Source organism: Chenopodium quinoa, unplaced genomic scaffold (genome assembly GCF_001683475.1).
Source record: "Chenopodium quinoa cultivar QQ74 unplaced genomic scaffold, ASM168347v1, whole genome shotgun sequence".
NCBI classification, from domain to species: domain Eukaryota; kingdom Viridiplantae; phylum Streptophyta; class Magnoliopsida; order Caryophyllales; family Amaranthaceae; genus Chenopodium; species Chenopodium quinoa.
The window spans coordinates 467,598-493,168 of NW_018745684.1; the positions used below are offsets into that span (position 1 = coordinate 467,598).

Consider the following 25,571-nt stretch of genomic DNA (forward strand, 5'->3'; position numbering starts at 1 on the left):
AAGATTGTATTTAAAAAAGCACGTGGAATATGATTAATTACAATAAGCAATTATGCTTAAAGTATTAACAAACAAATATATTAGAGCACGTTTTATAAATGCTTGAAAATAAAATAACATTTTACGGTCTACTGTTTCCTAAAGTAGTAATGTGGTACAACAATATTCGATGATTTCTATATAAGGAAAAGAAACTTCATGTTGCTGGATTCTATTTCTATAGAATAGAGCTACAACAACCAGCTGGGCCCCCGTGTTATCTGTGGGAAAAAAACAGCAAATTGTCAAAGAGTTTCACACTACATCATCTTCTGTGCTTTTAAAAGTTAAAATCCGCGGTTTTTTAAATGCTTTCCAGGATAGATCCTGCTCACGTGTTTTTTCCGTGGGTTGATTCCTTCAAATTTTCAAAGTCATGACAGTTATACAGGCCCAATATAACAGCTGTCAGCCCAACAAGAAGAAGCCAAAGGCCCAAAACAGCTAAATTTTCTAAAGGACAAGAATAATCAAAGATATAAGAAAATAGGAGTAGAAAGTAAAGAGTTAGAAAGAGTTTTATCAGTAATTCACTAGCCAAAAATGAGTGAGAAGATATCCATATATTGTCACAATAATTAGAGACAATATTAACACATAAAACTCTCATAATCCCTATAAAACAATATTTTTCTCTATAATAATACCGAATCCAAAGCGGCGAAGCCCAATGCCCTTAGTTTACTTCTTCCACTCTCCTCATATAAACTAAATCATTACTTTTACAACCCTTTGTTAAATTAAAAGGGCTTACGAGAGGAACAAAAAGCTAAGTACTTCTAAAATCACCTAATATGAGGGATCTTCAACTTTGTAATTTGCTTTAGTACGATGATTAGCCCGAACCATCTTTGAGGTATTAAGCTGGATATAATGTGTTCTCTTTTTTACGCAGCTTATTGAGCAGTTCCAGTTCCAGTTCCGCTGGTGTTATTTTGCTTGGCAACATAGATCTGCTTAACTTTGGTAGGAGGGAAGCCCCTCTCTCCTCCTGAAGAGTGGTTCCTTCCATGGAACCCCATTTTACGGCTGGACCATTCTGCCCCTGAGCTGTTCTTCTGACCTCCCCCTCTCTGATAATGATTGTACTGCTGTTGCGCAGATGGATTCTTTTGTTTAGACATTTGCGCTTGGGCTTTGTTAGGGGCAGAAGCTCCAACATGTGGGTTCCTTTGGCTTCCAGAGCCTTCGGCACAAGCATCAACCTTTACAGGATCCCCAGACCGGCTATTGCTCCCCATATGAAGAGCCAAAGCTTCAGAACCAATGGAAACTGGTGGATTTACCAAACCAAGTTCATTAGGGAATTGGCTTGCAGCAGCGTTTGTACTCATAGAAAAAGATCGACCATCTTCAAGTGAGGACGATGTTTGGGTCTTAGAGAAGCCGCTTGCATTTAAAGAATGATGATCAGCAGATGCATGACTTGACTGAGATGGCATTACGCCCTCAGCTTGCTGTTGCAATGCCATAGATTGGGGCATTGTGTGAATGGGTGATGATTGAACATGAGACCACCGAGGATGCACAGAGACATCAGGTGAAGAGGACTGCAAAGTGAAAATTAAACAGTTAATTATATGAAAAACAGCGCCATATACCAGATCATAAATCATTCCCCTCTCCAGACAAAATGAATAGCAAAGGCTGCTCAAGAACTCAAGATGGTTTAATCTTTTACGAAAACCTAAGGATGGCTTAAGTGCTCGTATACACTTCACCATCCAAACAGACCCCACACTTGCAACCTCACATCAAAAATAAATCATGACTTTCCATGCCGCAGACAGAAAAGGAGATGGACAAAATCTGCATTAAGTTCATGTAAAGTTGTAAACCATTTCAAGATACCTGAAAGGGTGACACTTCGAACATGGCCAAAGGTGATGCCATTGACAGCAGTGGAGACCCAGGAGCCAAATGTTGAGCCTGAGCTGGTACATTGGGAGCGCTGCGTTGCACAGGGACCAAATTCGTATTGTTCACTTCACCCTCACTGCCAACCAAGGCAGGTGAGGAATTATGCTTCCAATCTGGCTGTTTCCCAGAGGGGATGTAGGTAGTTCCCATGTAACTCAAGCCAACTTGTCCAAATTGCCCTACAGGAGCAAAATGATTATAAACCACCATATGTGGAGGGCCTTGCACCCCGGGGATACTTCCAGGAGGACTGATGAAAGGGGCTGTGAATCCTGCAGGAGGACCATAGAATGAATCTACACCCGTGTGGCAATGTTGCCAAGTTCCTAACGGGCCCGAACTAGATACACTGCTCTTCTGTGGTTGTGGTTGCAGGGCAGCAGACTCCTCATGGGGGCCAAAGGCAAAGACAGGACCCCTCATCATAGGATTCATATCATAATATGGAAAATGAGAAGTTGGACCTCCAGGAAAGGGTGAAAGCATATGACTAGAAGAACTGTGAGGACTAGGTAAAGGTGGCCATATTGAGATTGGTGGTGTCTCTACCGACAGATCTGCAGGGAGGGAAACGCTCAAAGTCTCGTCACTCTTCGATTGACTCACTGCATGCTGATCACCCGACATGCCTATGAAATCTCAAAAAAGAAAAAAAGAAAAAAATAATAATAAAGAAGAAAAAAAAAAGTGAGCATGGATGATACACATGATAGCACTATCCAATTAATCAGCCAAATAGACAAGATAAGTTATAATACCTGTCGTAATCCTGTTTATATCAGCACCACCAAAACTTTTGGGATCTGACATGGTAGTTGAACAGCTACCAATCCCATTCCCGACAACTTCATCATTGCCAATAGCAGCAACAGCAACAGCTGAAGCTGCTGCTTCAGCTTCGGCCTCACAATCCTCTAAAGGTGAACACAACTCATTAGGATGTTTCTCTTTCTCAAAAAGAACATCACAATGATTTTGCGATGCAGGCATACTTTGGGGCCTTTGAACATTCATCGGGAGAGAAGCAGGGGACCTAATGTTATGCGAAACACGTGTACTTGGAGGAAGAATCGTTGGAGATGTGACTGCACCTGGAGAGCAATGAGCAAAATCGATCAGAAGATAGTTATTATTTAACACACAACACGGGTTGCCTTTCATGGCTGCCAGACTTACCAAATTGTATCTTCTCCCCAGCAAGGAGAGAATTAATAGGACTAGTTGCTGAAGAAAATGTGTTATCTTTTGCAAGGACAGATGACGATGGCAAGCCTGAGTCATTGACCGAGCTACCACAATCTCCAATAGATACGACATGTGTATCAAAATGAGCAGGTTTCATAGCCTCCTCGAGTTGGGTCTGTGTCAAGGCCATAACCTACAAATAGTCAATCAAGCAATTCAAAATTCTAACAAGTTTAACTAATAACAAAAGTAATAGTTAATTAATTAATGTTTCCTTTATAAGTAAAGGTAAGGAGACGGCAGCAGCTTATCACTTGGACAATAAAAATAAAAATAAAAATTAAAATTCTAATAATAATACCAAAACCAAATCAGGAAAGCACAAGAGTTTATCTAGTGACTCATTCCATCACTATGTAACACTAATAAAATTAAACATATTTCAACAGCTTTACTATTCTTAACTCTTATCCACCCCCAGAAATACTATAAAACACATCCTCTTTCACTCTTAGAGCTTGAAAGACAAGTAGTCAAGAATTAATGTACACTGTATAAATCCACACTTTTATAATTATGTTTACAGCAGACAAACATGGAAACAATGAAGCAAACATTGAAATTACGACTGATGATATGATGCATACCGGCTGATTAATGCTTGGACTACCCCAGGAGCCAATAGATGACTGAACTCCATCAACAGCCTTTCCTTGAGAATCAAAAGTCAGGTCAGGAGCATCAGATCCAACAGTTTGCACATGGTTTGCATAGGAATTTGTTTGTGGTGGCCTGAAAACATTTAATAATTACCATTTCAGAAAAATGAGAAAATTTGAAGTAGACAAGGAATGTTTCCCTTCAAGTAGTGCTTACTTCACAGTTTGGGATTTGTCTTCAATTTGACAATCAGCACCTACTGGAGGAGTGCCAATTGGAGCCAATGGCTGGGATCCTACATTCTTCAATGTTGCAGACACATCATTGATTAGCAAGCCTCTTTTTGACGCGATAGCTGAGCGAACATTCTTTGTTGCTTGTGCATTTAATGGTGCAGTCGCTCTGCTTGTGCTTCTGGTTGTGGCAGTACCTTGGGCTGCAGGCCGAGATTTTCGCTGAGCCTGAAGTACACAGAGTAAGTTAAAAATTTCAGGAAAACAAATAACATTTTCATCAATCAAATCAATAAAAAGGCTTATACCTTTCTCATGTTGCTAGATTTTGCCTTAAAATCCTTCTCTCTCTGTTCACGCCGATCATTCAGCATTTGCCTCTTTGACCTGACCTCAATAAAGTCATCTTCATCACTAGGGGCTTCGATACCAGATTGCTTGAATACACGCACGATACCACTTTGCAGGGGAGCATCAACATCATCTTCTGAACCAATGTTTCTTTTCAAGCTTCCTTCAGCACGATGTGAAGTGTCTAGCCCACTGGTTGCAGCTGCTTCTTTTAAAGCTGTCTTGTCTTCTTCAATCCCAGAACCAGACACCTGAATCTGATCTGAGCCTGAAATCTCTGAATCAAGAGTTTGTTTTGGTTTATCAGACCGTAGTTCTTTCTTTAACCCACTTTTCGGCTGTGTCTCAGTATTCTTTCCATCAGAATTCAACTTGGCATCCGGTCCAGGGAAACTAGAAGAAGACAATACAGAAGATTGCTTTCCGTCAGCAGGCTGGCGTACACGGAACTCAAATCTCTGTGGACCACGCCATGGCTTCCTCTGAAATCCATGGATATCTGATCGAGATGCCTCGTTTGCAGAAGAAGAAGACCTAGGTCCAGGATGTCTAGCTGTGAACGCAAATCTCCTCCCTCTGCTGCCCGAGAATTGGCCTTGGGCTGATGGCCCACTAGAATCTTTTACATTAACAGCAGAATGAGATGATGAAGGCCCAACTCGACTTTCTGATGCTCTATTATTCAACAAAGGCTTCGGATTTCTCCCAACATTACAAGGACGCCCCAAACTGTCAGCTTGTTGACCCAAGTCAGGCCTAATCTGGCCCATGCTGGAGCTGTTTTCTTTATTCTGACACAACGGAACATTAGTTCCCAAACCTGGTGTAACAAGCAAATTTGACTCTTTGAAATCACTACGCTGATGTGCATTCAACTGATGTGGAAGCTGAACTTGATGGCTTTTCACAGAACTGTGAGAGGAATCTTGAACAGGCTTGGAAGCAGGTGGACCTCCAGGTACTTGACTGGTAGTATAACTTGGTGTAAAATTAGGCTGAACAAAAGACATCGATTGAGGTGCCAAAGGTAAGATTCCCTGAGACATGGGAGTTGGATATCTGAGCTGACCAAATTGAAAGAGGGGAGGCTGCGGAGCATGCATATGAGTTAAGGAAGGACCCATTTGTGGATGAAGTTGGAGAGGCATCTGAATAGAACCAATTTGAATAGCTGGAACAGGAGAGGGAATCAAAGAAGGTCCAGAAAACAACCCAAACTGAAGCTTAACAGGCAAGTCAGCAGGGCCCTTGGTAGCAGCTACACCAGGCAAGGTCTGATTAGATGACAGTGAGTTCGTCATGACAGGAGATGATACTGACTGCTGAGCACTCAAAACAGTACCAGAGGTAGAAACCCCTGTATTCAAAGAATCTAATGACATTGATACATTAGTTGGGTCAAGATTTTTCTCAGACTCTTGAACTATCACACATGAACCATCTATACTCAAAAGTTGCGAGACATCAGCAACTTGTGCGCTTTGTCCATCTCTACTGCCATCAGCAGATTCTTTTTGTTCCAGGATGCTGACAGCCGCTTGAGGTCCTGTATACAAACTTTCATCAGTCTTTGGACTTTTATCATAATCCTCATTTGGTATTCCAACTTCCACACCCTGGTCAAAGCCAAGAACCATGTTGTCCATATGAGGAGAGTCTTTCCCTTCCAGATGCATATCTTCAAACTCATGGTTCAGTTCAACATTCTCATCATCTCCTTCATGTACATCTTCTTCATGGTAACCTACATCTTCATCATACTCTTCTTGCTCTGGTAACTCCTCATTGTTATCTATAGTCCATTCTTCATCATCACCTACTGATACTGAACTCGCACTAGCAATAGTATTACCTTTGACCATTTTAGCTTTTAAGAGTAAATCCTCATTCTCAGAAAGGGAAATATCTTGGCTTTCTGCCCTACAGTGCACTGCCAAAGATTCCCTAGATTCATCCAAATCATCGTGAGACAGATGAGTAGGAGAACTAGGGGGGCTTGAAACAGAAAGTGAAGATTGCGAGTCACGCCCAGGTGTAGTACTTCGATTCAGTTCTTGCTCCCCATTTATTGAACTCTGCTCCGCGACATCCAATATTTCTGAATGCTCTTTATGAGCATCCTGATAGCTTACTCCAGCAGACTCACTTCGCGATGCCTGATTCAATTGAATGTTTCCATCTTCGTATGCTGAGGAATCAGGATGTTCACTTTCCCCTCTGAAGGAAGTCTGATGTACAGAAGGTAGTGAAGGAGGGGGTAAGACCCGAGGCTGTCTAGCAGGATACCTTGACCTCCCATAATTACAAAGGTCATCCAGATCAGAATTCTGATAAAAACGTTCTGGGAAAGGAGAATTTCCACGACCCCTGCCCTGGCCCCACCCCAAATCAAATCTATCAGCAACATTATCAGGGAAGTCAGCTTCTAAGTCCGTGTTCCTGCCATACGGATCACCATCCCCAGAAATGTTCCACCTTTGACCCCTTGGATGAGGAAAATCGTCCATGAGAGGTTCTGGAATTCCCCCTCGGTAGTAACCCCTGGTAGGCATGTAGCCTTGCCCTCCATACAAGTCTTTCCGAGGAAATGACTTTCCTCCCACAGAGAAATCCCGTCTAGGGCTCTGATGACCATTCTCGGGATCTGCAGAAAAGAAAGACGAGCTGTTTCCATTCTCAAGCATATCCCGTCTCCAAGAATTAAAGGGTTTTCCTCTATCTGTAAAAGCAAAAGAAGATTCTCTAGCTGCTACAGCCCGGGACCCCATGTCAAAAGGTCTACTAAGACTGGAATCAGAAGATGCTGAATTTGTGATCCTCTCCACCATCCTTTCTCCATCTTCCCAGCAAGAGAAATCATCAGCCCGGACATCTCTATCTTTGGCAACCACAGGCATCATGTCATCTGGAATAGCAGCAGAACTACTGACCTTTGCTGTTTCAGCCTGTCTCCTTGCAATCCTTTCTTCCAGTTCCAGAAGCTTTTGCTTGGCAGCTTGCTTTCTTCTATCCTCCTCCATCATCATTCTTTGTTTCTCATCTTCTCTAGCTATCCTCTGCTCTTCTGCCCTCCGTATGGATTCTAATCTTTCTTGCTCTGACCTCCAAGCAGCTTCACGTGCTTCTTCTACCAATCGTCTCTGGTGTTCTTCCTGTTCCCTAGCCACCCTCTGTCTCTCCTCTTCTTCTCTGCGAGCCATCTCCAGAGCTCTCTCTTGCTCTTCGATGATACGCTGCCGCTCTTGTTCTTGAATCTGTTGAACCCTCTCAAGTTCAGCCTCAAAGGATTCCCGAACAGGATCATGAAAGTTGAGCGGTTTATTTGCATCCTTCTTCCTCTTTACCGCCCCAAGAACACCAGGAAAAGGATCTTGTCCATCAAATCCAGAGAAAGGGTCTTCGACATAAGGTTTTTCGTTTCTGGAAGTGGAACGCTTGTCCCTGCCAAAATTCTGTATGTGATCACTGACAGACAACCCCTTATTACCGGAAGAAAATGAGGATCTCAATCCCATGTTACTTTGAACCTCAGCTTTATATCGATTAGAATTATTGGCATACGAGTCTCGGGTGTCCCTCTCTGGCTTTCTACCATTATTTAGATCCGACGAGTTATTCCACTGCTGTCTCCCATGATCCCTCCTGCCAGCAGCATAATCCCGATTAGCAGTTTGTCCAACATTATACTCATCCCGGATGCTGCCTCGTTGGGGTGGGAAGTATTTATTGTCTTTATTTGATTCGTGGTTCACACTGGCTGGCCTTGCACCAAAATTGTTTCTGTCATTTAAGCCTTCCTGGGAACCAAACCTATCTCTGGAAACAGGGGTTCTCCATGATTGCCCTTCATGGCCCTCTCTGCTCGGTACCCGAGAATTTTTGTTAAAGGAATCGGCATTGGAGACTTCGTTGGGCAAACCCTTGCCAACATCATTGTCGCGCTGACCCCTTCTATCAAAATGATTCTGAGCTGGTTTATGTGGTGGCAAGCTGCTCCGAGGCAAATCAAAATCCCTATCCCAGTAAGCTTCAGTTCTAGAAAAACCAAGGTCTCTGCTCCTCTCAGTCAATCCATGACTGGTATCACGCTCATCATCTGCCCAATCAGACCTCGGGCTCAGTCGGACCAACAGAAGAGGTCCAGGAAAATAGTCATCCTGCTTTCGGCCTTTTTCTTGAGAGCGGAAATTGGCTGAACTACGATCCTCTCTAATATTAACACCAAGACCATTACCAGCAGAGAGATGGGAAGACTGTACCTGGGGACGCATGTCAACATGGGAATTCAAGTTCAAACCCTCCCTCTGTTCCCCGGTGGACTGTTCACTCATCCCCTGCCTGTGTTTCTGATGAGCTGAATCCTTCTGTTTCTGGGATGGCACATTTGCAGCACTCAAAGTAGCTCTCAGAGAAGGGAAATCTTCACCTTTCAAAACATTTGCTTTTTCCACAGCACTCATCATAGTCACAGAAACATCAGTTCTAGCTGATGGTGGCATATAAGCAGTACTAACCCCACCGCTGTTAACCCCGTCAACATTTTGAACCCCATGATTACCCTCACTAGACAATGGCCGATCACCAGCACCCTCTCTCTCACTTCCACCAATTGCACTCGGCTTGGACCAGCCCATGCCCGATGAGGAAGGTCTCGCCCCACTACCAGCAACACCTCCGCCAGCACTCCCACTACCAGAACCCAATGAATCAAACTTCTCATGTTCCCTCCTCAAAGAAGGCAAATTCAAGGGGGGTGGAACAGATAGCTTCGACCCAACTTTGTGCGAACTCCTTGGACGAGAAAGGACCACCATCCCACCCCCACCTCCTCCACCACCACTGGACCGGTTTCCCCGACCCAGTCCATAATTACTACTGTTTGATTGATTAGAATGCAAGGACTGTCCATATGATTTATTCAGATTCACAGATGTAAATCTGTTGCCTACACCCGGATTGGCCATCGACCTGAAATCCGACAGATCCCTAACCCCAAAAAAAGCATCAAAAATAATTCCCCCCTTTAATCACCTTAAAATTAACACAATACAAATCACTTCAATCAATTTCCCTCCCTTTCACGATCTCAAATTAACCAGCTAGTAGCAATAATCAAATCCTCAAATCACTCGTTTTTCTCACCTGATCATCAAACAAACCCAAAAAAACAAACACACACAGAACACAAATTCAATGACGATAATCACTCAAACCATAAAAAAATGAAGCAATTAAATACGCATACAATAAATGAATCTAGACATGATTGAAATAGAAACTAAATTAGGGTTTCACGAATTAATTAATCAAATCGAAAATTCCGAAAAAAAAAAAGCAAATTAATCACCTGATAATAATAAAGAAAAAGGATTAGTAAGGCGGCCGAGGTAGCGGAGTTCCGTGGAGAATCGTACGACGGAAAATCGCCGGGCAGAAATGCCCTACTACTCCAACGGAAGCAAAAAAAAGAGGCGAGAGAAAAAGAAAAAAAAAAAGAGGAGAGAGGAAGACGAAAGAGGGAAATTAATTAAGATTGGGCCTTTTGTCAATTTAGTTAGGTATATTCACCGTACTTGGTGGTGTGTCTTGTGGCTACTACCTCTTCTCATTACTTGTAACTTGTTACACTACCAACATATGGAGAGAGTGAGTGTTCAAATTTGGAAATTTCATTTGGATCTCTGTGTTTCTATATTCGAATATTTTCTTTGGATTTGTAGTTCATACAATCTATTCATCTATTCTACCAATCTTTTTCCAACGAATGAGGCTATATTAGTTTGAAATGATGTTTTCACAAATGTTGGTATTCAGTTTTGATATCAATAAAGACTAATATAGTACCAAAACGTATTTATAGAGTTACAAGTATCACTTAAAGTTGTTTTGGTTCAAAATAGATCCAAATCGCTTTTAATTTATACTTCCTTCCATGGGTATTGCATGACCAAGTGTGCTACAATATGTTAAAGTCAACTAGTAAATTGTGCAATATTTGATGTAAAATGTAATTAGGAAAAAAAAAAAAGGAAGGCTTCAAAATTGCAATAGTCATGCAGCTTGATGATAAAATATTGCAATAATTTTTTGCGATAACTGATTAATGTCGTATAATCTTCACTTTGAATAAATCACGCTCCTGTCTTTGTAAAAAAAGTGGATTATATGAGAGTTTATACTATGAACAATATAAGGCTCTACTCTTCTCATCTTATAGATGTTCACTTATTTCATGAAAGTTTATATAATAAAATAAAAGAGTTGATAAATTCGGATAAGATAATACTTTGTAGTTCATATAGGTTCAATAAATTAAGATAATAGAAAAAGGGTTGATATAAGTTCCAATAAAATCTAATAACACTTTATGTAAAAAGCCAATAAGATTTAATACACCTTACATAAAGGACAACAATTGATAAAACGAAGTAATGAATTCATATACACTAACTTTTATATGTGGCTAGTCACACGAGATTACTTGGTTAGTGTCATATGGGTTACTCTATTAGGGTTATATGGTTAGTTAGAAATACAAGGGTTATTTTGTCAGTGTTGTAAAGGTTACTTTGTTATCACAATAAATATAATAAGAGGTTACTATGTATGTGTTATAGGGGTTACTAAATCTTTCTACAAGTGGCCACACGGTGTGACCAGACGCATAGAAAACGTGTTAATTCATATAAGATGAATCTAGGACTTATAAGAACTCAAAAGATCAAGGACTTAGGCTCCATTTGCTTTAAAGAAATTATCATATAAAATAATTTTCTCATTTTCCAATGCTTGGTTGGTAAAAGGATGAAAATAATTTTCTCATAGGTGAAAATAGTTTTCCTAAGAGTAGAAAATAGTTTCCTTCTAAAACGAAGATATGCTACATTTTACTTCCTACTCCTTAATACCTTACATCTCTTTTCATCCATCTCTTCCTTCCACTCATAACCCCCCTTCCTATATACTCCATCTGTTCTTATTTTTTTTGTCTCATTTGACCGTGCACGATTTCAAGATGCGTATTAAAACGTCTATATCTTTATTTCCATACATGTAAAAATTATAAAAATGTGATATTAATAAAATATACAATGAGACGAATCTAACAAGATCACTCATGACTAAATTATCTTTTACAGATTAACGGTAATTTATTATCAAAGTTTGACCCCAAAAATGTCAATGGTGCAAAAATAAAGGGACGGAGGGAGTAATTTATTTTGTTAGGAAACAAAGAAAAACTATTTATACAATTGTGTTTTCCCTTGAAACTTATTTATCATGGAGAATCATTTTTCTAAAATGTTATTTTCCGTTAAAACAAATGGAGCCTTAAATTTTACGGAGTAACCCTTTGCTATGTTGAATACTTAGAGTGTTGATGGTTGCGCGATCGCGACCATGAAAGAGCGCCCGCGCAAGTTAAGCACGGTCGCGCAGAGAGCGCGCCTAAACCGCGTACCTCTCTAGAATTTGGAACTTTGGAAGGGTAAGGTTGGCGCGCCCGCACGTTAGGTCGCGCCTAAACCGCACCCCCTTCTGCCTTCCTGTCGAAATTTCGCATTTCTGATAAGGAGCGCCCGCTCCACCTGATGGCGCGCCCGCGCCTCCCTATTTTGCGGTTTTTTCTGACGGTTGAGTCTTTTATTAAAAGGCTTATTTCGTGAAGAAAAGGGACACTGATTTTTCTTCTTCTCCCCAAGCAGTATTCTCTACACTTTTCTCTCAAATTTCTTGCAAACTTTTGTGAGAAAACTCTTTCAATTAATCCAATTTTGTGAATTAGTCATCTTTAATTTGATTCTTAGTGCAAAGAACGATTGGCTGTCTTTTGTATCTCAAATAGTATTTCCGGATTAAACCCAAGCACCGTTGTGGGGTAAATTAAACTCTTTAGGAAAGTGTTCACACGCCTAAGACAGTGAATCAAGGATCGAGACTCAAGTGGTCATTGTATTTCTCATGTTCATGTTCGTTCTTAAAGGCTTGGAGTTGAGGCAAGTGTAATATCTTTCACATTAGTGATTTTCTTAGTATTTTCTGTAATACTTTGATAATTTGGTGTTTGGTTGTAATATTTTGAATAATATTGATTGTTGTATAATCTAGTTGAATTATACTTCATTTTAGGTTTTGTTCCCACATTTATTAGTAATTCTTGTCTTGAATTACTTTAAAAACTAACATGCTAAGAAATCCACTGTAAGCTTGCCCACTATTGACTTTTTGCGTATTGACCCCCACGGACCCACTCAATAATCTGGTCTTGTAAGTTTTCTATGGAGTATAAATTTTTGCAAATCGATCTTGTAAGTTTTAACTAATCAGGCCTTGTTCACTTCACCTTAAAATAATAATATTCGGTAAAAATAATTTCAGTTCAGTAAAAATAAGTTTGGTTCAGTAAAAATAATTTCAATTTAGTAAAAATCAGTAATTTTAAAGAATAATTATAATAGAAAATTAGTAAAAATATTTTCACTTTAGCAAAAATAAATTTCAGTTCAGTAAAAAATAAATTTTAGTTAAGTAAAAATAATTTCAATTTAGTACGAGTAAAAATAATTTCAATCTAGTACGAGTAAAAATAATTTTAGTTCTACAAAAATAAGATAGAGGTCTCTATTCATTCCATAATTGAACTTGAAGACTAAAAACATTTTAGAAGATACGGAGTACAAGTAGATAGATAAAGGCCGTTATTCCGGTTTCCCAGCAACCAAAGTTCGCAAATGGCGACTGACATCGGAGAAACCCCTTCGTCACCGTCGCAACCGCCGTCACACTCAATCGGGTACGTAAATTCACCATCCTCTCAAAATTTTCCAATTTATTTTCGCTTCTACTCTAAAGGAAACCCGCAACTCTCCTTGCAGGCAATCTCGCCACTTCTACCTCGCCGTCGATCGCCTCCCTTTCAAAATGGTCGCTTTCTCTACCCTAATTTTGATATTTTTGTTCTTAATCTCTTAAATTCTGGAATTTGAGGTTGATTTATACTCGTAATATGCAGGAGACATTGGTTGATTTGCTTGGAGTAGTAGGAAGAAGATCTGGGCTTCCTATTGTTGTGTGTTGTAGTTCTCGTGACGAGCTTGATGCTGTTTGTTCAACTGTCTCATCCCTTCCTTACATTTCTCTCTCCTCACTGGTACCACTTCAAATCCTTTCTACTCGTATTTTGTTTATAATTTAACTTTCTAGAATTTTCTTATTTAACTTGATTATGTTTCTTTTTATTGATATCAAGATTATTTTTTATACAATTATGATAAAATTTAGGATTAGGTTTTGATTGCTGGATTTTTATGCGATGGCATGTCCTATTAAATTCCACTTTAATCACATTGCCTCTCTTTAACTCTAAAGCTTATGCACTTTACTCGCCGCCTACGGCCTACTCCATTCCTTACCACTAAGCAGTAATCAGCGAAGCTAGGAGTTGAAGAGGGACTTGAACCCTTCCTTTAAGCTATTTCAGCCAGCTATGGTAGTGGCGAAGGACTACTTAGCAATTGCTGTATCACTTGATACAGATGACTTTTGTATTCCGCTAGACCACATTCTTGACCTTTGGTCGAGCTTAGAGCATGAGTAGGTAGGCTGGGGGGGGGGCAGAAAGGGGGTTTGTTTCCTTCGCGCTGGATAGGATGATCATTAGTAGGAAAATTAGCAGTACTTTCCCTGTTAAAAAATTGTAGTTGCATGTAGATGACACCTTGTTTTCTTCATTTATTCCACTTAATTTTGGTGATGGGGAGAGGTGGGGATGACATGACTATCACAAATGATATTTTGGTAAGGTACTGTTTTTTCCCTCTGAAAAATCAAAGGGTGATATATAATTTGTGATTCTGGAATGTATGAAGAATGCCTAATGATCCTTGGAATGATAAGCTATTTAGTGGCAATGTTGATGTTGTACAATCATTTTTAATTACCGGTAACTACATGTCAGCTCATGGCATTCCAGATTTCCAGCCAATAGCGACTTGCTGAGCAAAATGAATTTCTTAATAATGCGCACTTGTAGTAAATAGTATAAGAAGAAGCTTCTCAATTTAGATATGCGACAGTTGCTGCTCCTCATCTCGTGCTTCTGGTGTCAATTTATCAACTTAGTTAGCCTTAGGACCACTTTTGCAATTCCTAGATGGCAGGTTTTAAGCTTCTGCGAACCTGACCTTGTAACAAAACATTTGAAGGCTCGTAGCTGTCACTTTACTGGCTTCTCTAGTGTATCACTTATCTCTCTCCCTCTCGCTCACTTGCTTGCTCATTATGTTTAGTTTTGAAAGAAACTCAAAGAAAGACAAATGGCATACCTTATTGGAAATGTATTTATTGTTGAGAATTTGAGGTCATGGGTTCAAGTATTGTACAAATTATGTTTCTAATTTGTGAAACTCACTGAATTTAGGTGAGTGCCATGCTTCCATATAGCATATGAACTTGCTTAGAAATGTTTTTAAATGTTTTAGTATAGACTGGACAAGTTTCCTCATATATTTCTGCTTTCTTATGTATTGTGGATCTGTGGGTGGATTGTTGGGCTGCATATGAACTTGCTTAGAAATGTTTTAAAATGCTTTAGTATAGATTGGACAAGTTCCCTCATACATTTCTGCTTTCTTATGTATTGTGGATTTGTGGGCTGCATTGTTGGGCCAATCTTCCTAGGAAAGGGAACTATGTGCTGTGCTGAGGTATGCCTTAATTTTTTTTTTTATTTAATTTTTTGATTTGTTATCTCCTTTCAAATGTGGCTAATTGGGATTGCCAATTTGCCATGTATCAATCAAGGATTGGGGAATCCGTCACATGTTTTTTATAGCATTCTTGTGGCATTTTGTGGCCTTGGCCATATGAATTCCCGTCTTATATTTCCAATTGCTCTGTAAATCTAACCCCTAGTGTACCTACTACCAAGTAAAGTTTGTGTCGTGATTATATATATGCTTTCTAAATTTTCTTCGTATTTAATTTTATTATTTTATCCCATTAATGTTGTATGAACTGTATTGTTTTCCTTTGCTAAAGTTTTCTCAAACCTTTATGGTTTTTACTCTAACGCTTTAACCACTCATTTAAAACTTTCTTGAATTTTATTCTTAGTTCTCTTTTAAAACTTCCTTAATTTTTCTTGAATGCTTTTTTCGTTTTCTCACTTTATTAATCTTTTTTCAAACTCTTTCAAATAATTATCTTGTTACGTCCCTTTTTTTATATATTGTACGGTTCCTTATGAAGATTCATGTTAGGCGACCCCAAATCATTTGGGACTAAGGCTTAGTTGTTGTTGTTGTTGTTGTATTACTCTGCCAATTTCACCAAGAGCTGGCGGACTAAAAGTTAGGAAGACCAAGTTAGAAGGGTAGAACAAAGCTTATCATTCCAGGGATCATTAGACATTCCTCATTCGTTCTGGAATTACAAATCATACATTACTCCACCTTGTCATGAACAAAGGTGTAACCTTTTAAGAGCCTCGTGCATTTTCACCAAGTTAGTAATACATTTGCCCTATGACGGTTATCTATTGTAACTCTGCATCTCAGTTTTAAAAACTGTGCCACTAGTCGTGAGGATTGAAGAGGCATCTCATTTAGCTTAGACACTTGTCACTATATTATTGGCATTTTTCTATTCAGTTTCATAGCATTTTTTTGGGGGCATGTGGAGAAGATTTCAGATTTTCAGTGCAACCACTTATGGATTTTAGTTTATAACTATTGGCAGTATAGTGATCTTGCTGAATCAGATCGTGCACAAATACTTGAGAATTTCCGTCATGCAGTCGTCAAGTGGAACCAAAGTGCTGTTGGGGGTGAAGATGAGGAAGAAGGGCTCAAGTCTCATATGGTAGTTGTGACTGATGCTTGTCTTCCTATTGTTTCTAGTGAATATCCTCTTCCTGCTCGTATTCTCATAAATTATGAGTTGCCAGCAAAAAAGGTGATATGTTGCTTTTTTGAAATTTGATGCAGTCTGCATTGTTTTGTGCTTATGCTTTAAGCTTGAAAAAGCGTTTTTATCCCTAGTGTGATTATATCTTGAGTATTAGTGACATTTATACATTAGTGAATAACATTCTTTAATTTCTTTTGCTTAGTATTTTAATACTGTTTAACTTATTTCACTTGTTGAATGGTCATAGCTTAGGTTCTTTATGCCCTAATCCCCTGTAACCAACTCCCTTGGCAGTTAATGAACTTATACATGGATTTCGCTGGCCCCATTATCACATCATCTTTTCTATAATCTGCATCTGTTTTTCTCTGAAATAGAAGTGTATATTGAGTTATGGCTCTAGTATTCTTGTTAGCCTGTGTATTTATTATGTTTTGATCTTGTGAAAAAAAAACTGCCTTAACAGTAATTGGGGAGTATATATGCCTGCCTTATTTTCATTATTTTGGCGAATAATTATGCTGGCTTAATTCTTGATTGCAGGAAATATATATGAGGCGGATGACAGCTTGTTTAGCTTCAGGTGCTTTATACTTACTTTTACGTGATTATCATGTTATATTGTTATTAAACACCATGCTTTATGTACTGTGTAAGTGGCTGCAGATGGGATTGTGATTAACATGGTTGTCGGGGGTGAAGTAGTGACTCTTAAGAGCATTGAAGAAGCCAGTAATCTTATCATTGCTGAGATGCCCATACAGGTTAGTTCATTTTCCCCTCTTTCTATAGAGAAAAACGCAAATCAGTGTGATGTAAAAATTGGATGATGATTATTTTCCTAATGCTGTATTAATTTTCATAAGATTTACTGATTCTGTTATGGGTTTTTAATTCACTTTTATCTCAATCTTTTTCTTATGGATGCTATAATTTTTCAATTTTTCCTGCTCAGGTATCTGAGATATTGTGACAATAAGTCAGCTTTTGTTCCTAAATTATATGGAGTATGTTTAGGCTGCTAGTTCTTAGTACATTCTTCTAGTCAGGTTAGGCTGCTGCTTAAGTATATGAAAAAGCTACTAGTTCTTAGTACATTCTTCAAAATGGTATTCAGCTTTTGTTCCTAAATTATATGGAGTATGTTTAAGGGTGTGGTTGGCTGATTCCTTGGGGTCATTTATTTGTTCATCCATAGCTACTTACAAGATGCAAAATGCTCCAAATTCATAATCTTCACCAAAAGGGGAACGCTTTTGCTTGGGTCATAAATCTGGAGAATTTAGTATTTGTGAATGCTGTGATATTTTGCTAGTTCAGAGATTCAAAGAGTCTTTAATCTCCTAATGTGTGCACGGTTTTTCTTGCTAGTAAGGAGACAAAACATTTGTTTTTGGAATTGTCATGTGGCGATTTTTTGGTAGCAGAGACTGTTCAGCTTGTTTTAGTGTTTAATGTTCATTGAGCTGTCCTATTTACTATTCTGGGTTATTTACATATGAATTTTGGAAGGCTCAAGGGAAAAAAACCGTGGTAGGTTGCTTTCTTTGCTATTATGGGAGTTCAGTGAGGACTGTAGTGATTAGACTCATCTTTCTTTGGCATCTTTATTGAATTGAGAGGTGCATTTAGTGTCACTTTAGGCTCATGGGGTGGTTCCCAGCTTGCCCCTTTTTAATGTATTGTGAGATTGGAGTTTTTCCCCCCTTCTTAAATTTTGGTGGACTTTGGGTTCATTTTTTTTTCAATTTAAATTTTTTTAATGAGATTTATCTTCTTACCTAATACTACTGGATCTTCCATCCAGGATAATCAGTTGTGTGCTTTAGCAATATACATGTTAGGAGTTGATTTAAAATCGACGAACTTCAGGATTTAAGGGTAGGATTAAGTTATTACATTAAATTAAATAAATAATGCAGAATGTCTCTAATGTGGCAAATCAGCTAAATCAAGTGAATGTAGGTGGATTCAATAGGTTCCATTTACAACTAATGATTGAAGATTCTTTAAGGCTGGATTATACAATGTTTAGCTGTTTGTGTGCAGTCCCCAAAGTTGTTTTTCTTCTTCTTGTTATTGTTTTAGGCAAGTAGAATTCCTAGGACATCCCAATATGGAGTGATAGACTACAAATGACTGATGATTTAGTGGGAGTTTTGGGTGAAAAGGCAAGGGAATACTATTAAGGGAAAAAAATATTTTCGTATTTCTGGGGATTTTTATTCTGCTTAATTACCTCATGTTAAGGAGAAAAATTTAAAAATTCTTGTAGTCTAAAGGTTTATGGTTCTTAACTCACTTGAAGCTTATTCATCTGCACTCAACTATGGCCAAATTATGTCTAAATTTCTGCACATCCTACTTGGGGTACGAGTTCAGCAATTCTGAGTTTGCTCCGTTAATAAGATCTCCTGTAACATAAGCCTCTTTACTGACTGAATAGTGGCTATATCAGTCCTCCATGTTGATGAGCATGTTGACCTGACTCGTGCTTTATTAAATAAATATATGGTTGTGTCTGCCATCTCGAAAACAATTTAACTTGAGAAAATATTTATACCCCTTCACTGACCAAACAAGGGAAGTTGGGTGAATTGATTTTTCTGGAAAATGATTTCTGCCCAACCTCATTTTACGTGGCAATACGGCAACTATCTGACATGAATAAGGGGATTGGTGTTGAAGTTTTTGAATCCATTTAGTTAAACACTTAAACATGTCTACGTGATTGACATTTATAATTCAATACTCCGTATAATGTTAGTGTTCAGTTAGGCCTTGTTTAGCCCACCTTATTGCAAATTTGCAAGAACTTATTGCTTATTCAAATTAGATAAAATAAAATAAGATAAGGTTATATCATATTGGAACTTTGAAACATATCCGTCACACACAAAATACACTCCCTCAGTCCCTCTGTTTCTTGATGATAGTCCCGTATGATGTTTTGTACATATTCCTAAATTTCCAATACAATATAAAATATCTTTATATACACAATATATAATATATATATAGAAATTTCTAAAAGTTATATACTTTGTACACAATTTTGTTGACATAAACAATATAAAAGAAATTTATGTTCGCCTTTTCTCTTTTAACGAGGGTAAAAATAGTTATACTAGCAAACGCTAGTATGCTACTATACTAGTACTCAATTAGAATTTCAATTTGTCTTGCTGAAATTTGTAACAAATCAATTGTTAAAATATTTGAGGGTGCTAATAGAATTTTCTCTATTTTTATTTTGATTTATACTCGAATCATAGAGATAACTTTGAAGCAATTTTGGGATAAATGACATTGAATATTTATAACTTATAAAAAAAAAAGAGGGAGAATTAAGGTAAACTATATAGGGCCCAAACATGTTTATGGCATATTTGTATGTTCCATATTTGGCAAAACCTGATGTAACTTTTGTAAATTTTGATGAATTAACTAGTCAATAAGTTGGCATAATATTAAACTATTTCGACATATTAGATTCTGACCTGTTAAAGTGAGTTACTATAGGTTTATGTTTTTTTTTTGACCAAGAGTTACTATAGTAAAATGGGTTGGATTAGTGTGAAGGGTTATGGCTCATGTTAACAAAATGATTTGAATTAACTCCAACCTCCGATTTAGGTAGCTAAAGATTATGTACTCCCTCCGTCCCAATATATAGTTTCTATTTGTGTTTATGGTATTTAAGAAATGAGAGGAGAAAGTGGATGAAGTACATAAAAAAGGTGAAAAGTACAATTATAGACAAAGGGTAGAGAGGAGAAAGTGAATAAAGCACATAAAAAAGGTGAAAAGTACAATTATAGACCAAAGTTAGAGAGAGAAAGTGGAAAAAAAGTATAAGGCAAGTGGAAAATTCAAGGGTAATTCAGGAAGTACAATGAATAAAGTTAAAAAAAATGAGGGTATAATGGTCTTTACATACTATCCAAAAATAAAAACAGGAACAACATTTTGGGTCTCCAAAATAGGAAAACAGGAATTATAATATGGGACGGAGGGAGTATTACATTTGTTGTGGAATAGGTTTGGTCACTCAACATGCTAACAAGAAAGGGATTACTGTATTAGTAATGCTGAATTGCTGATGCTATTTATGATGTGGCAGTAGTGCTTTGTCATGAACATGTAAATCTGTTACCGTAAAAGTTGTTTAAGGTTTGAAAACATGAAAAGGCTGAAAGCACTCCTTTGTGTTTAAATTTGGAGCATGTCTTCTGCTGAGTGGTACCATTTTCCTAATCATAGTGCAAGGATATTGAGTATAAAATCAATATATGACCTAGCCCATAGTCTTTCTAGGTTCTTATTAGGCTGCTAGCATATAGTTCTACAGCTATATAGTAGCTTGAAGTAACTGCTTAAGCGGACGTGCATGCTATTTATGTTTTGTAGTGAGTTGGCGTAAACATCTCTTATATTTTTAGCTCAGTGGAGCACACATACAATTTTACCTTTAATTATGTTACTAAGTCTATCCCTCTGCTATCGTGGATCACATATTTGCAACCTTTGACTTTTACCTAGCCAAAGGATAGGGGAAAAATAAAAAGAAAAGAAGATAGGAGCATTTGACTCCGTTAAGCTTTGAGCCTTCGACAAATTGGCTTCGTTGACATTTGTGCCTGTATTTTATACTCAATGCTTGTAATGCCGTTGTGATTTATTCCATCCTAGGAATTAAAAATGCCGAATCTACATGTTTCATTGTACGTTTATATAATTAGGCTGACTTAGAATAAAACATAAATATTAAATGAGTGCTCCTGAATATTAAGTATTTGACGAAGTTTAAAATATACTACCAGGCAAACTAATAATTTATGGGGATAATACTATAGTGAAGCTTCTATTATTTTTATTTATCAATCTGTACATTATGTTTTTGGATGAGAGCGTGCTGCTAGGATCAACCTAGACACATCCACAACAGGAATAATTATTTTTATTGTTATTAACTTTTTGATTCCGACAACAAATATAATATTTGTGTTTATTAGAAAAGGGGGCGAGTTTCAATTGGTCTACTTTGTATACTTTGTACTTATCTAATTTGAAGGAGATGATATTTGTCCATGCAAGCAACGTTCTCTAGTAGAACGAATCTTGCTGTCTTTCTCTTTCTTGACAGGGTATTTGATGTAACTAAATAGTCAGCAAGAAGACATTTAAAAATTAGGGTTTTTTTTTTTTTTTTTCCTACCCTCAGGTGTGTTTTCTGTATTATCAATCATGCTCTATCAACTGATGTTTTTTACTTTTTTGTATTATCAATACTAAAATGTATTCATTGTGTGAACTTGAAATTTACATTTCTCTTGTTAGTTTTGATTCAAATTTTTTCTAATAGTTAGTTTGTAAATTGGAAGGTGTATAATAGTTAAGTTGCAAATTTAAGCTAATTGGTGACAATTCAAATTATATCCTTTTAGAGGCTTGGGTTGGTATGGAGGATGGTGTATTACTGGGAGTGCTTATATGTTTGGTTGAGAATTTGAGATAGTGTATGCTATTATGGACTTTGTGGCAATGGACTTTGCATGCTTAAATATTTGTCTTTTCTTTATGAAAAGATTTTGAAAGCTGCATTTGCAATTTAATTTGATTGTAGTATAATATATATACAATTTTTGTTGATGTAATATGATAGAAAAATTGAAGTCAAAGTTAGTTAGATCTCGAAAAACAAAAAAAACATCGAATGTTTAGAAACAAATGGGGTATGAATTAAGATATTGTTTATATAATTTTTATTGTGCTAGTAATGTTTGCATTTTTGTGTACCTAATTGGTAGGGGTAACATGTGACTGGTTTCCTTATATACATTTTGCCTGTGTATATGTTAATTTGATGATTGACAGATTGTCTGGTTTGCCCCTTAAAGTGAGATGAGTTTTCTTTTAAGCTTACTGAACTAATTATAATTTCTTTTGCAGGTGGATTTTGTGATCCCTAGCAGAAAGCAAGGAGCAGATCAAATTTGCATGTATAGGGGCAAAATAGCTGTTGTTTCAGCTGTAACTGTGCATATACTTGAATGTCTGATTTGACTAAGCTCTTTCGTGATGCTATTATAATTGTTCAGCCAAACAGGTCAGCAGCTAATTTAATAAGTTTTTGAGTAAACATGCTAGATATATCTCCCTAATCCAACGTGTAGCACACACTCATTTGAGGAGAGAGAGAAAGAAAGAGACACAGAAGAAAATAGAAAGGAGAGGGGGAGAGAGGGGGGGGGGTGGGGGAAGAGCTTTAGGATAAAGTATTTAGTATGTGTTACGGAGTAGTATAGTTGCATTATCTAGAAACACGTTTAGAAGAGTAGAATATGCAATATGGCGGCTGGTCAGACTCATGTCTAGTTTCCTGTAATCTAGCAGGATTCAGGAACCTTCAGAAAAAGAACTGCTCCAGATAATTGTTGAGAATCCACAATTAAATAAGTATCAGATCGATGTCATGGGTGACGATATTTTCTGAATATTTATGTTTTGTTGGCTATCCACGATTGATGTTTTGTTCATCACTTTAGCATGCATGCTGACAGTATCCTAGACTCCTAGTATATTTGCTATTTTTGGATGCCATTTGATAAGATTTCTATGTCTTTTTTTGTGCACATTAAGAAATAATTTTTTTTTTACCAAAGTGAAAAAAAATAATTTTTTTTTTCTCCGATGTACTGAAGTCTGAAAGTGAAAGGATTTTTTACAGTAGCTTATAAGTTTCCTCATTCATGTTTTTATAATTTTGACAAATTTTCCCTTTATATTTTATCTCTTGTCTTGGACTTCAAAGCTTATGTTTTTGAACGGATTAATTATGGGGTTGATTTGTTTAAGTAGAAAATATAGGTGGTTCACAGGGCTTCACAGTTCACACTATATTTTTGTATCCTAACAAATTTATAGTGTGAACCACCTATATTTTCTACTTAAACTTCAGTCATTTTAGTTAACGTGGGAGCTTCATTATTATTCGGATGTAGGCATGTACAGTAGCTAATACTATAGCACTCCGTAATCACTTGATATGATCATTACTTTTTGTAATTTATCTAAACTTATTGGCATTCCACCTAAGAAGTAAGAACTAGGTTCCAATGTTTTTATCCTGTAATTGAGTGGACATTACTTTGCTTATTACTGTATGGATTGAGGAGGCAGATAGATCTATTTCTAGGCTACGATGAAAAAGCTGTATATGTTTAGTCTACCTCTACTTCTTTAAACGCATAACTTTTCTTTTAACTTATGCATACGATTATCTTTTGCACTAGGCAATTTTTAGAAGTAACGACTTTCTAGTATGATTTATGAATGTATGATATATTGATTTGAATACTTAAATGCCTGATTGTTAATAGAAATAAGGAGATGGGTTCTAGTTTAACATCAACATTGTGGAAAGCTTCAAAATTCAATTGTATTTTTTGTACCTAATAATACTAAAATAGTAAGTTTTTGATAACTAAACTACAGTACGGCAATACAGGTATGTTGGACAAAAATAAACGACAGTAGTTGAACTAATTCTGCTGTCTAATATGCCTCTTAACGTATGTTAATAGTAATACCACTAATACCAAAGAGTTGGACCAGGTTTCTTTGCAGTATGTAGTGGTAAAATGTTAAATTCTGGGGGGGATATATGATTACGGCCTGAATTATTTGTGAGAAAGAGCCACAAGGGTAGATGATATGGACGGAATTTGATTCAAACCAAATAAATTAATTGGCATCAAAGGTTGTGGTTTATTTATTTGTTGAATCACCATTGTATAATTTGTGGATAAATTGTTCACTTAGCATCATGCAAGCTGTCACACCCAGCACACTGTACATTTAAACGAATAAACATTAATAAATTGTTGATGAAAAAAAATACTTCGTATTACAAGTAAATAATATAAATGAAAAAAGTCAAATAGTAATGTTTACGTGTTTGTTATAACTAGACTAATCCACCCTTATTATAATAATAATATATATACGCTGACTTGTATATGTGCAATTGTGCATGCTGTAATGCACGTCGTTAATAATCTTGGCATGAAATGTCTCCTTATTGGTGGTTCTGACAATTTATCTTTAATACTCCGTAATAGTTTATCATTGATTTAGCTATAATCTAATTTAATTTTGTTTCTTAAGGTTTTATAATTAATGAAGTGTAGTTGATAAGTTGTTTTTTAAGGCTTTGAAAGTTCAAATATGCAACCGTGTAGTACTGACTTAGCAATCAGATAATTCTCCTGGCATGCACGTAGCGAAAGGGAATTTTGTACGTACACATCAATCTTTCTTATGGGCTGCTAGACCTGGTAATACACGTACCTAGATGAAAACCGCCACGTTATTAATGATCCTGATTAATCATAAACTATTAATAATTTTAGAAAAATGATTAGTGTACTAATCTAATACCAAGTATGGAGTATGTGTTCTTAAAAAAAAAAAAAAGTTATGTGTTTAGCTTGTTCTTTTCTCCAGGTTTAACAAATTGTTCTCTGTCCTAAGTTAATGTGCCCACTTATCAGGACGCATAGTTTTTATTTTTGAGAGAGAGAAGAGGGGGGGGGGGGGGTTGGCAGTCTTGGCACCCTAAATAGAGCTAACTAATATGTGACAGACAGAGCTAGGATCACGGTGGGGGGGGGGGGGGGGTGTGGTTGGATGGGTTGGCAGTCTTGGCACCCTAAATAGAGCTAACTTAATATGTGACGGACAGAGCTAGGATCACGGCATGGATCGGTGGCGGTTGCTTCCATCTGTACTTTGGTTTTCTAGGGATTAATTTTTGAATAGGGTTGTACGGGTAGGTTTTTACTAGGGCTTGAGTATCAAATATGGAGTATTATAGTACTCTCTTTGGCCTTTTTTGGTTGGGAGGAAAAGAAAAGAAAGGAAAGGAAAGGAAAGAAAAATTATAGCTTCCTATGTTTGGTTCTAAAAATTAAACGAAATTTGATAGGAAATGAAGGAAAATGGAAAGAAATAAAGCTTCCTTCACAAAATCTTCCCTTTTCTTCTCAAATTTTGAGAGGAAAGAAAGAAATTAAATCTATCAAGCTTAAAATTAAGTTTCCTTTCCCTTTCCTTCCTTTACTAATGTCATACCAAACAATAGGTTTCTCTTTTTTCCCTTCCTTTACTAATATCAAACCAAACATAAGATGATATAATTTCTTAACTTTCCCTTCTCTTCCTTTCATTTCCCTTCTTTTCCTTTCCCTTTTCTTCCTTTACTAATATTGA

At 37.2% G+C, this 25,571-nt stretch overlaps 2 protein-coding genes across 7 annotated transcripts; one reads left to right on the forward strand and one right to left on the reverse strand.

Annotated features, from left to right (window-relative positions):
- Positions 1 to 539: 539 nt before the first annotated feature.
- LOC110717802 lies at positions 540 to 9,993 on the reverse strand. 3 transcript variants are annotated; one of them, XM_021896579.1, is made up of 8 exons: positions 9,736 to 9,993; positions 4,346 to 9,530; positions 4,021 to 4,265; positions 3,792 to 3,936; positions 3,136 to 3,319; positions 2,718 to 3,050; positions 1,891 to 2,597; positions 540 to 1,589 (listed from the first exon to the last, which is right to left on the reverse strand). In XM_021896579.1, exons 2-8 carry the CDS (start codon positions 9,350 to 9,352, stop codon positions 936 to 938), a joined length of 7,275 nt encoding a protein of 2,424 aa, XP_021752271.1. In that variant the 5' UTR covers positions 9,353 to 9,530; positions 9,736 to 9,993; the 3' UTR covers positions 540 to 935. The 3 variants fall into 3 exon arrangements, with proteins under 3 accessions (XP_021752271.1, XP_021752269.1, XP_021752270.1); XM_021896577.1 differs by having other exon boundaries at positions 3,136 to 3,337; positions 9,736 to 9,992; XM_021896578.1 differs by having other exon boundaries at positions 1,891 to 2,588; positions 3,136 to 3,337; positions 9,736 to 9,990.
- A 3,055-nt stretch (positions 9,994 to 13,048) lies between these two features.
- On the forward strand, positions 13,049 to 23,044 carry LOC110717763 (ATP-dependent RNA helicase eIF4A-like). Of its 4 annotated transcripts, none has more exons than XM_021896531.1 (8): positions 13,049 to 13,182; positions 13,265 to 13,313; positions 13,402 to 13,539; positions 16,128 to 16,343; positions 16,842 to 16,881; positions 16,965 to 17,062; positions 22,251 to 22,407; positions 22,692 to 23,044. In XM_021896531.1, the coding sequence occupies exons 1-7, from the start codon at positions 13,121 to 13,123 to the stop codon at positions 22,362 to 22,364; spliced, it is 717 nt and encodes a 238-aa protein (XP_021752223.1). In that variant the 5' UTR covers positions 13,049 to 13,120; the 3' UTR covers positions 22,365 to 22,407; positions 22,692 to 23,044. The 4 variants fall into 4 exon arrangements, with proteins under 4 accessions (XP_021752223.1, XP_021752221.1, XP_021752220.1 ...); XM_021896529.1 differs by having other exon boundaries at positions 22,695 to 23,044; XM_021896528.1 differs by having other exon boundaries at positions 22,251 to 23,044.
- Positions 23,045 to 25,571: the final 2,527 nt, after the last annotated feature.

Bases quoted from the DNA above. Each gene is read 5' to 3' on its own strand.
- LOC110717802 (XM_021896577.1), bottom strand. From the start codon at position 9,352: ATGGCCAATCCGGGTGTAGGCAACAGATTTACATCTGTGAATCTGAAT. The intron at 3,937-4,020 runs GTAAGCACTACT...AAATGTTTTCAG, and splicing joins GACAAATCCCAAACTGTGAA to GCCACCACAAACAAATTCCT. The intron at 2,598-2,717 runs GTATTATAACTT...TTCTTTTTTGAG, and splicing joins TATAAACAGGATTACGACAG to ATTTCATAGGCATGTCGGGT.
- LOC110717763 (XM_021896528.1), top strand. From the start codon at position 13,121: ATGGCGACTGACATCGGAGAAACCCCTTCGTCACCGTCGCAACCGCCG. The intron at 13,183-13,264 runs GTACGTAAATTC...CTCTCCTTGCAG, and splicing joins CCGCCGTCACACTCAATCGG to GCAATCTCGCCACTTCTACC. The intron at 13,314-13,401 runs GTCGCTTTCTCT...CGTAATATGCAG, and splicing joins ATCGCCTCCCTTTCAAAATG to GAGACATTGGTTGATTTGCT.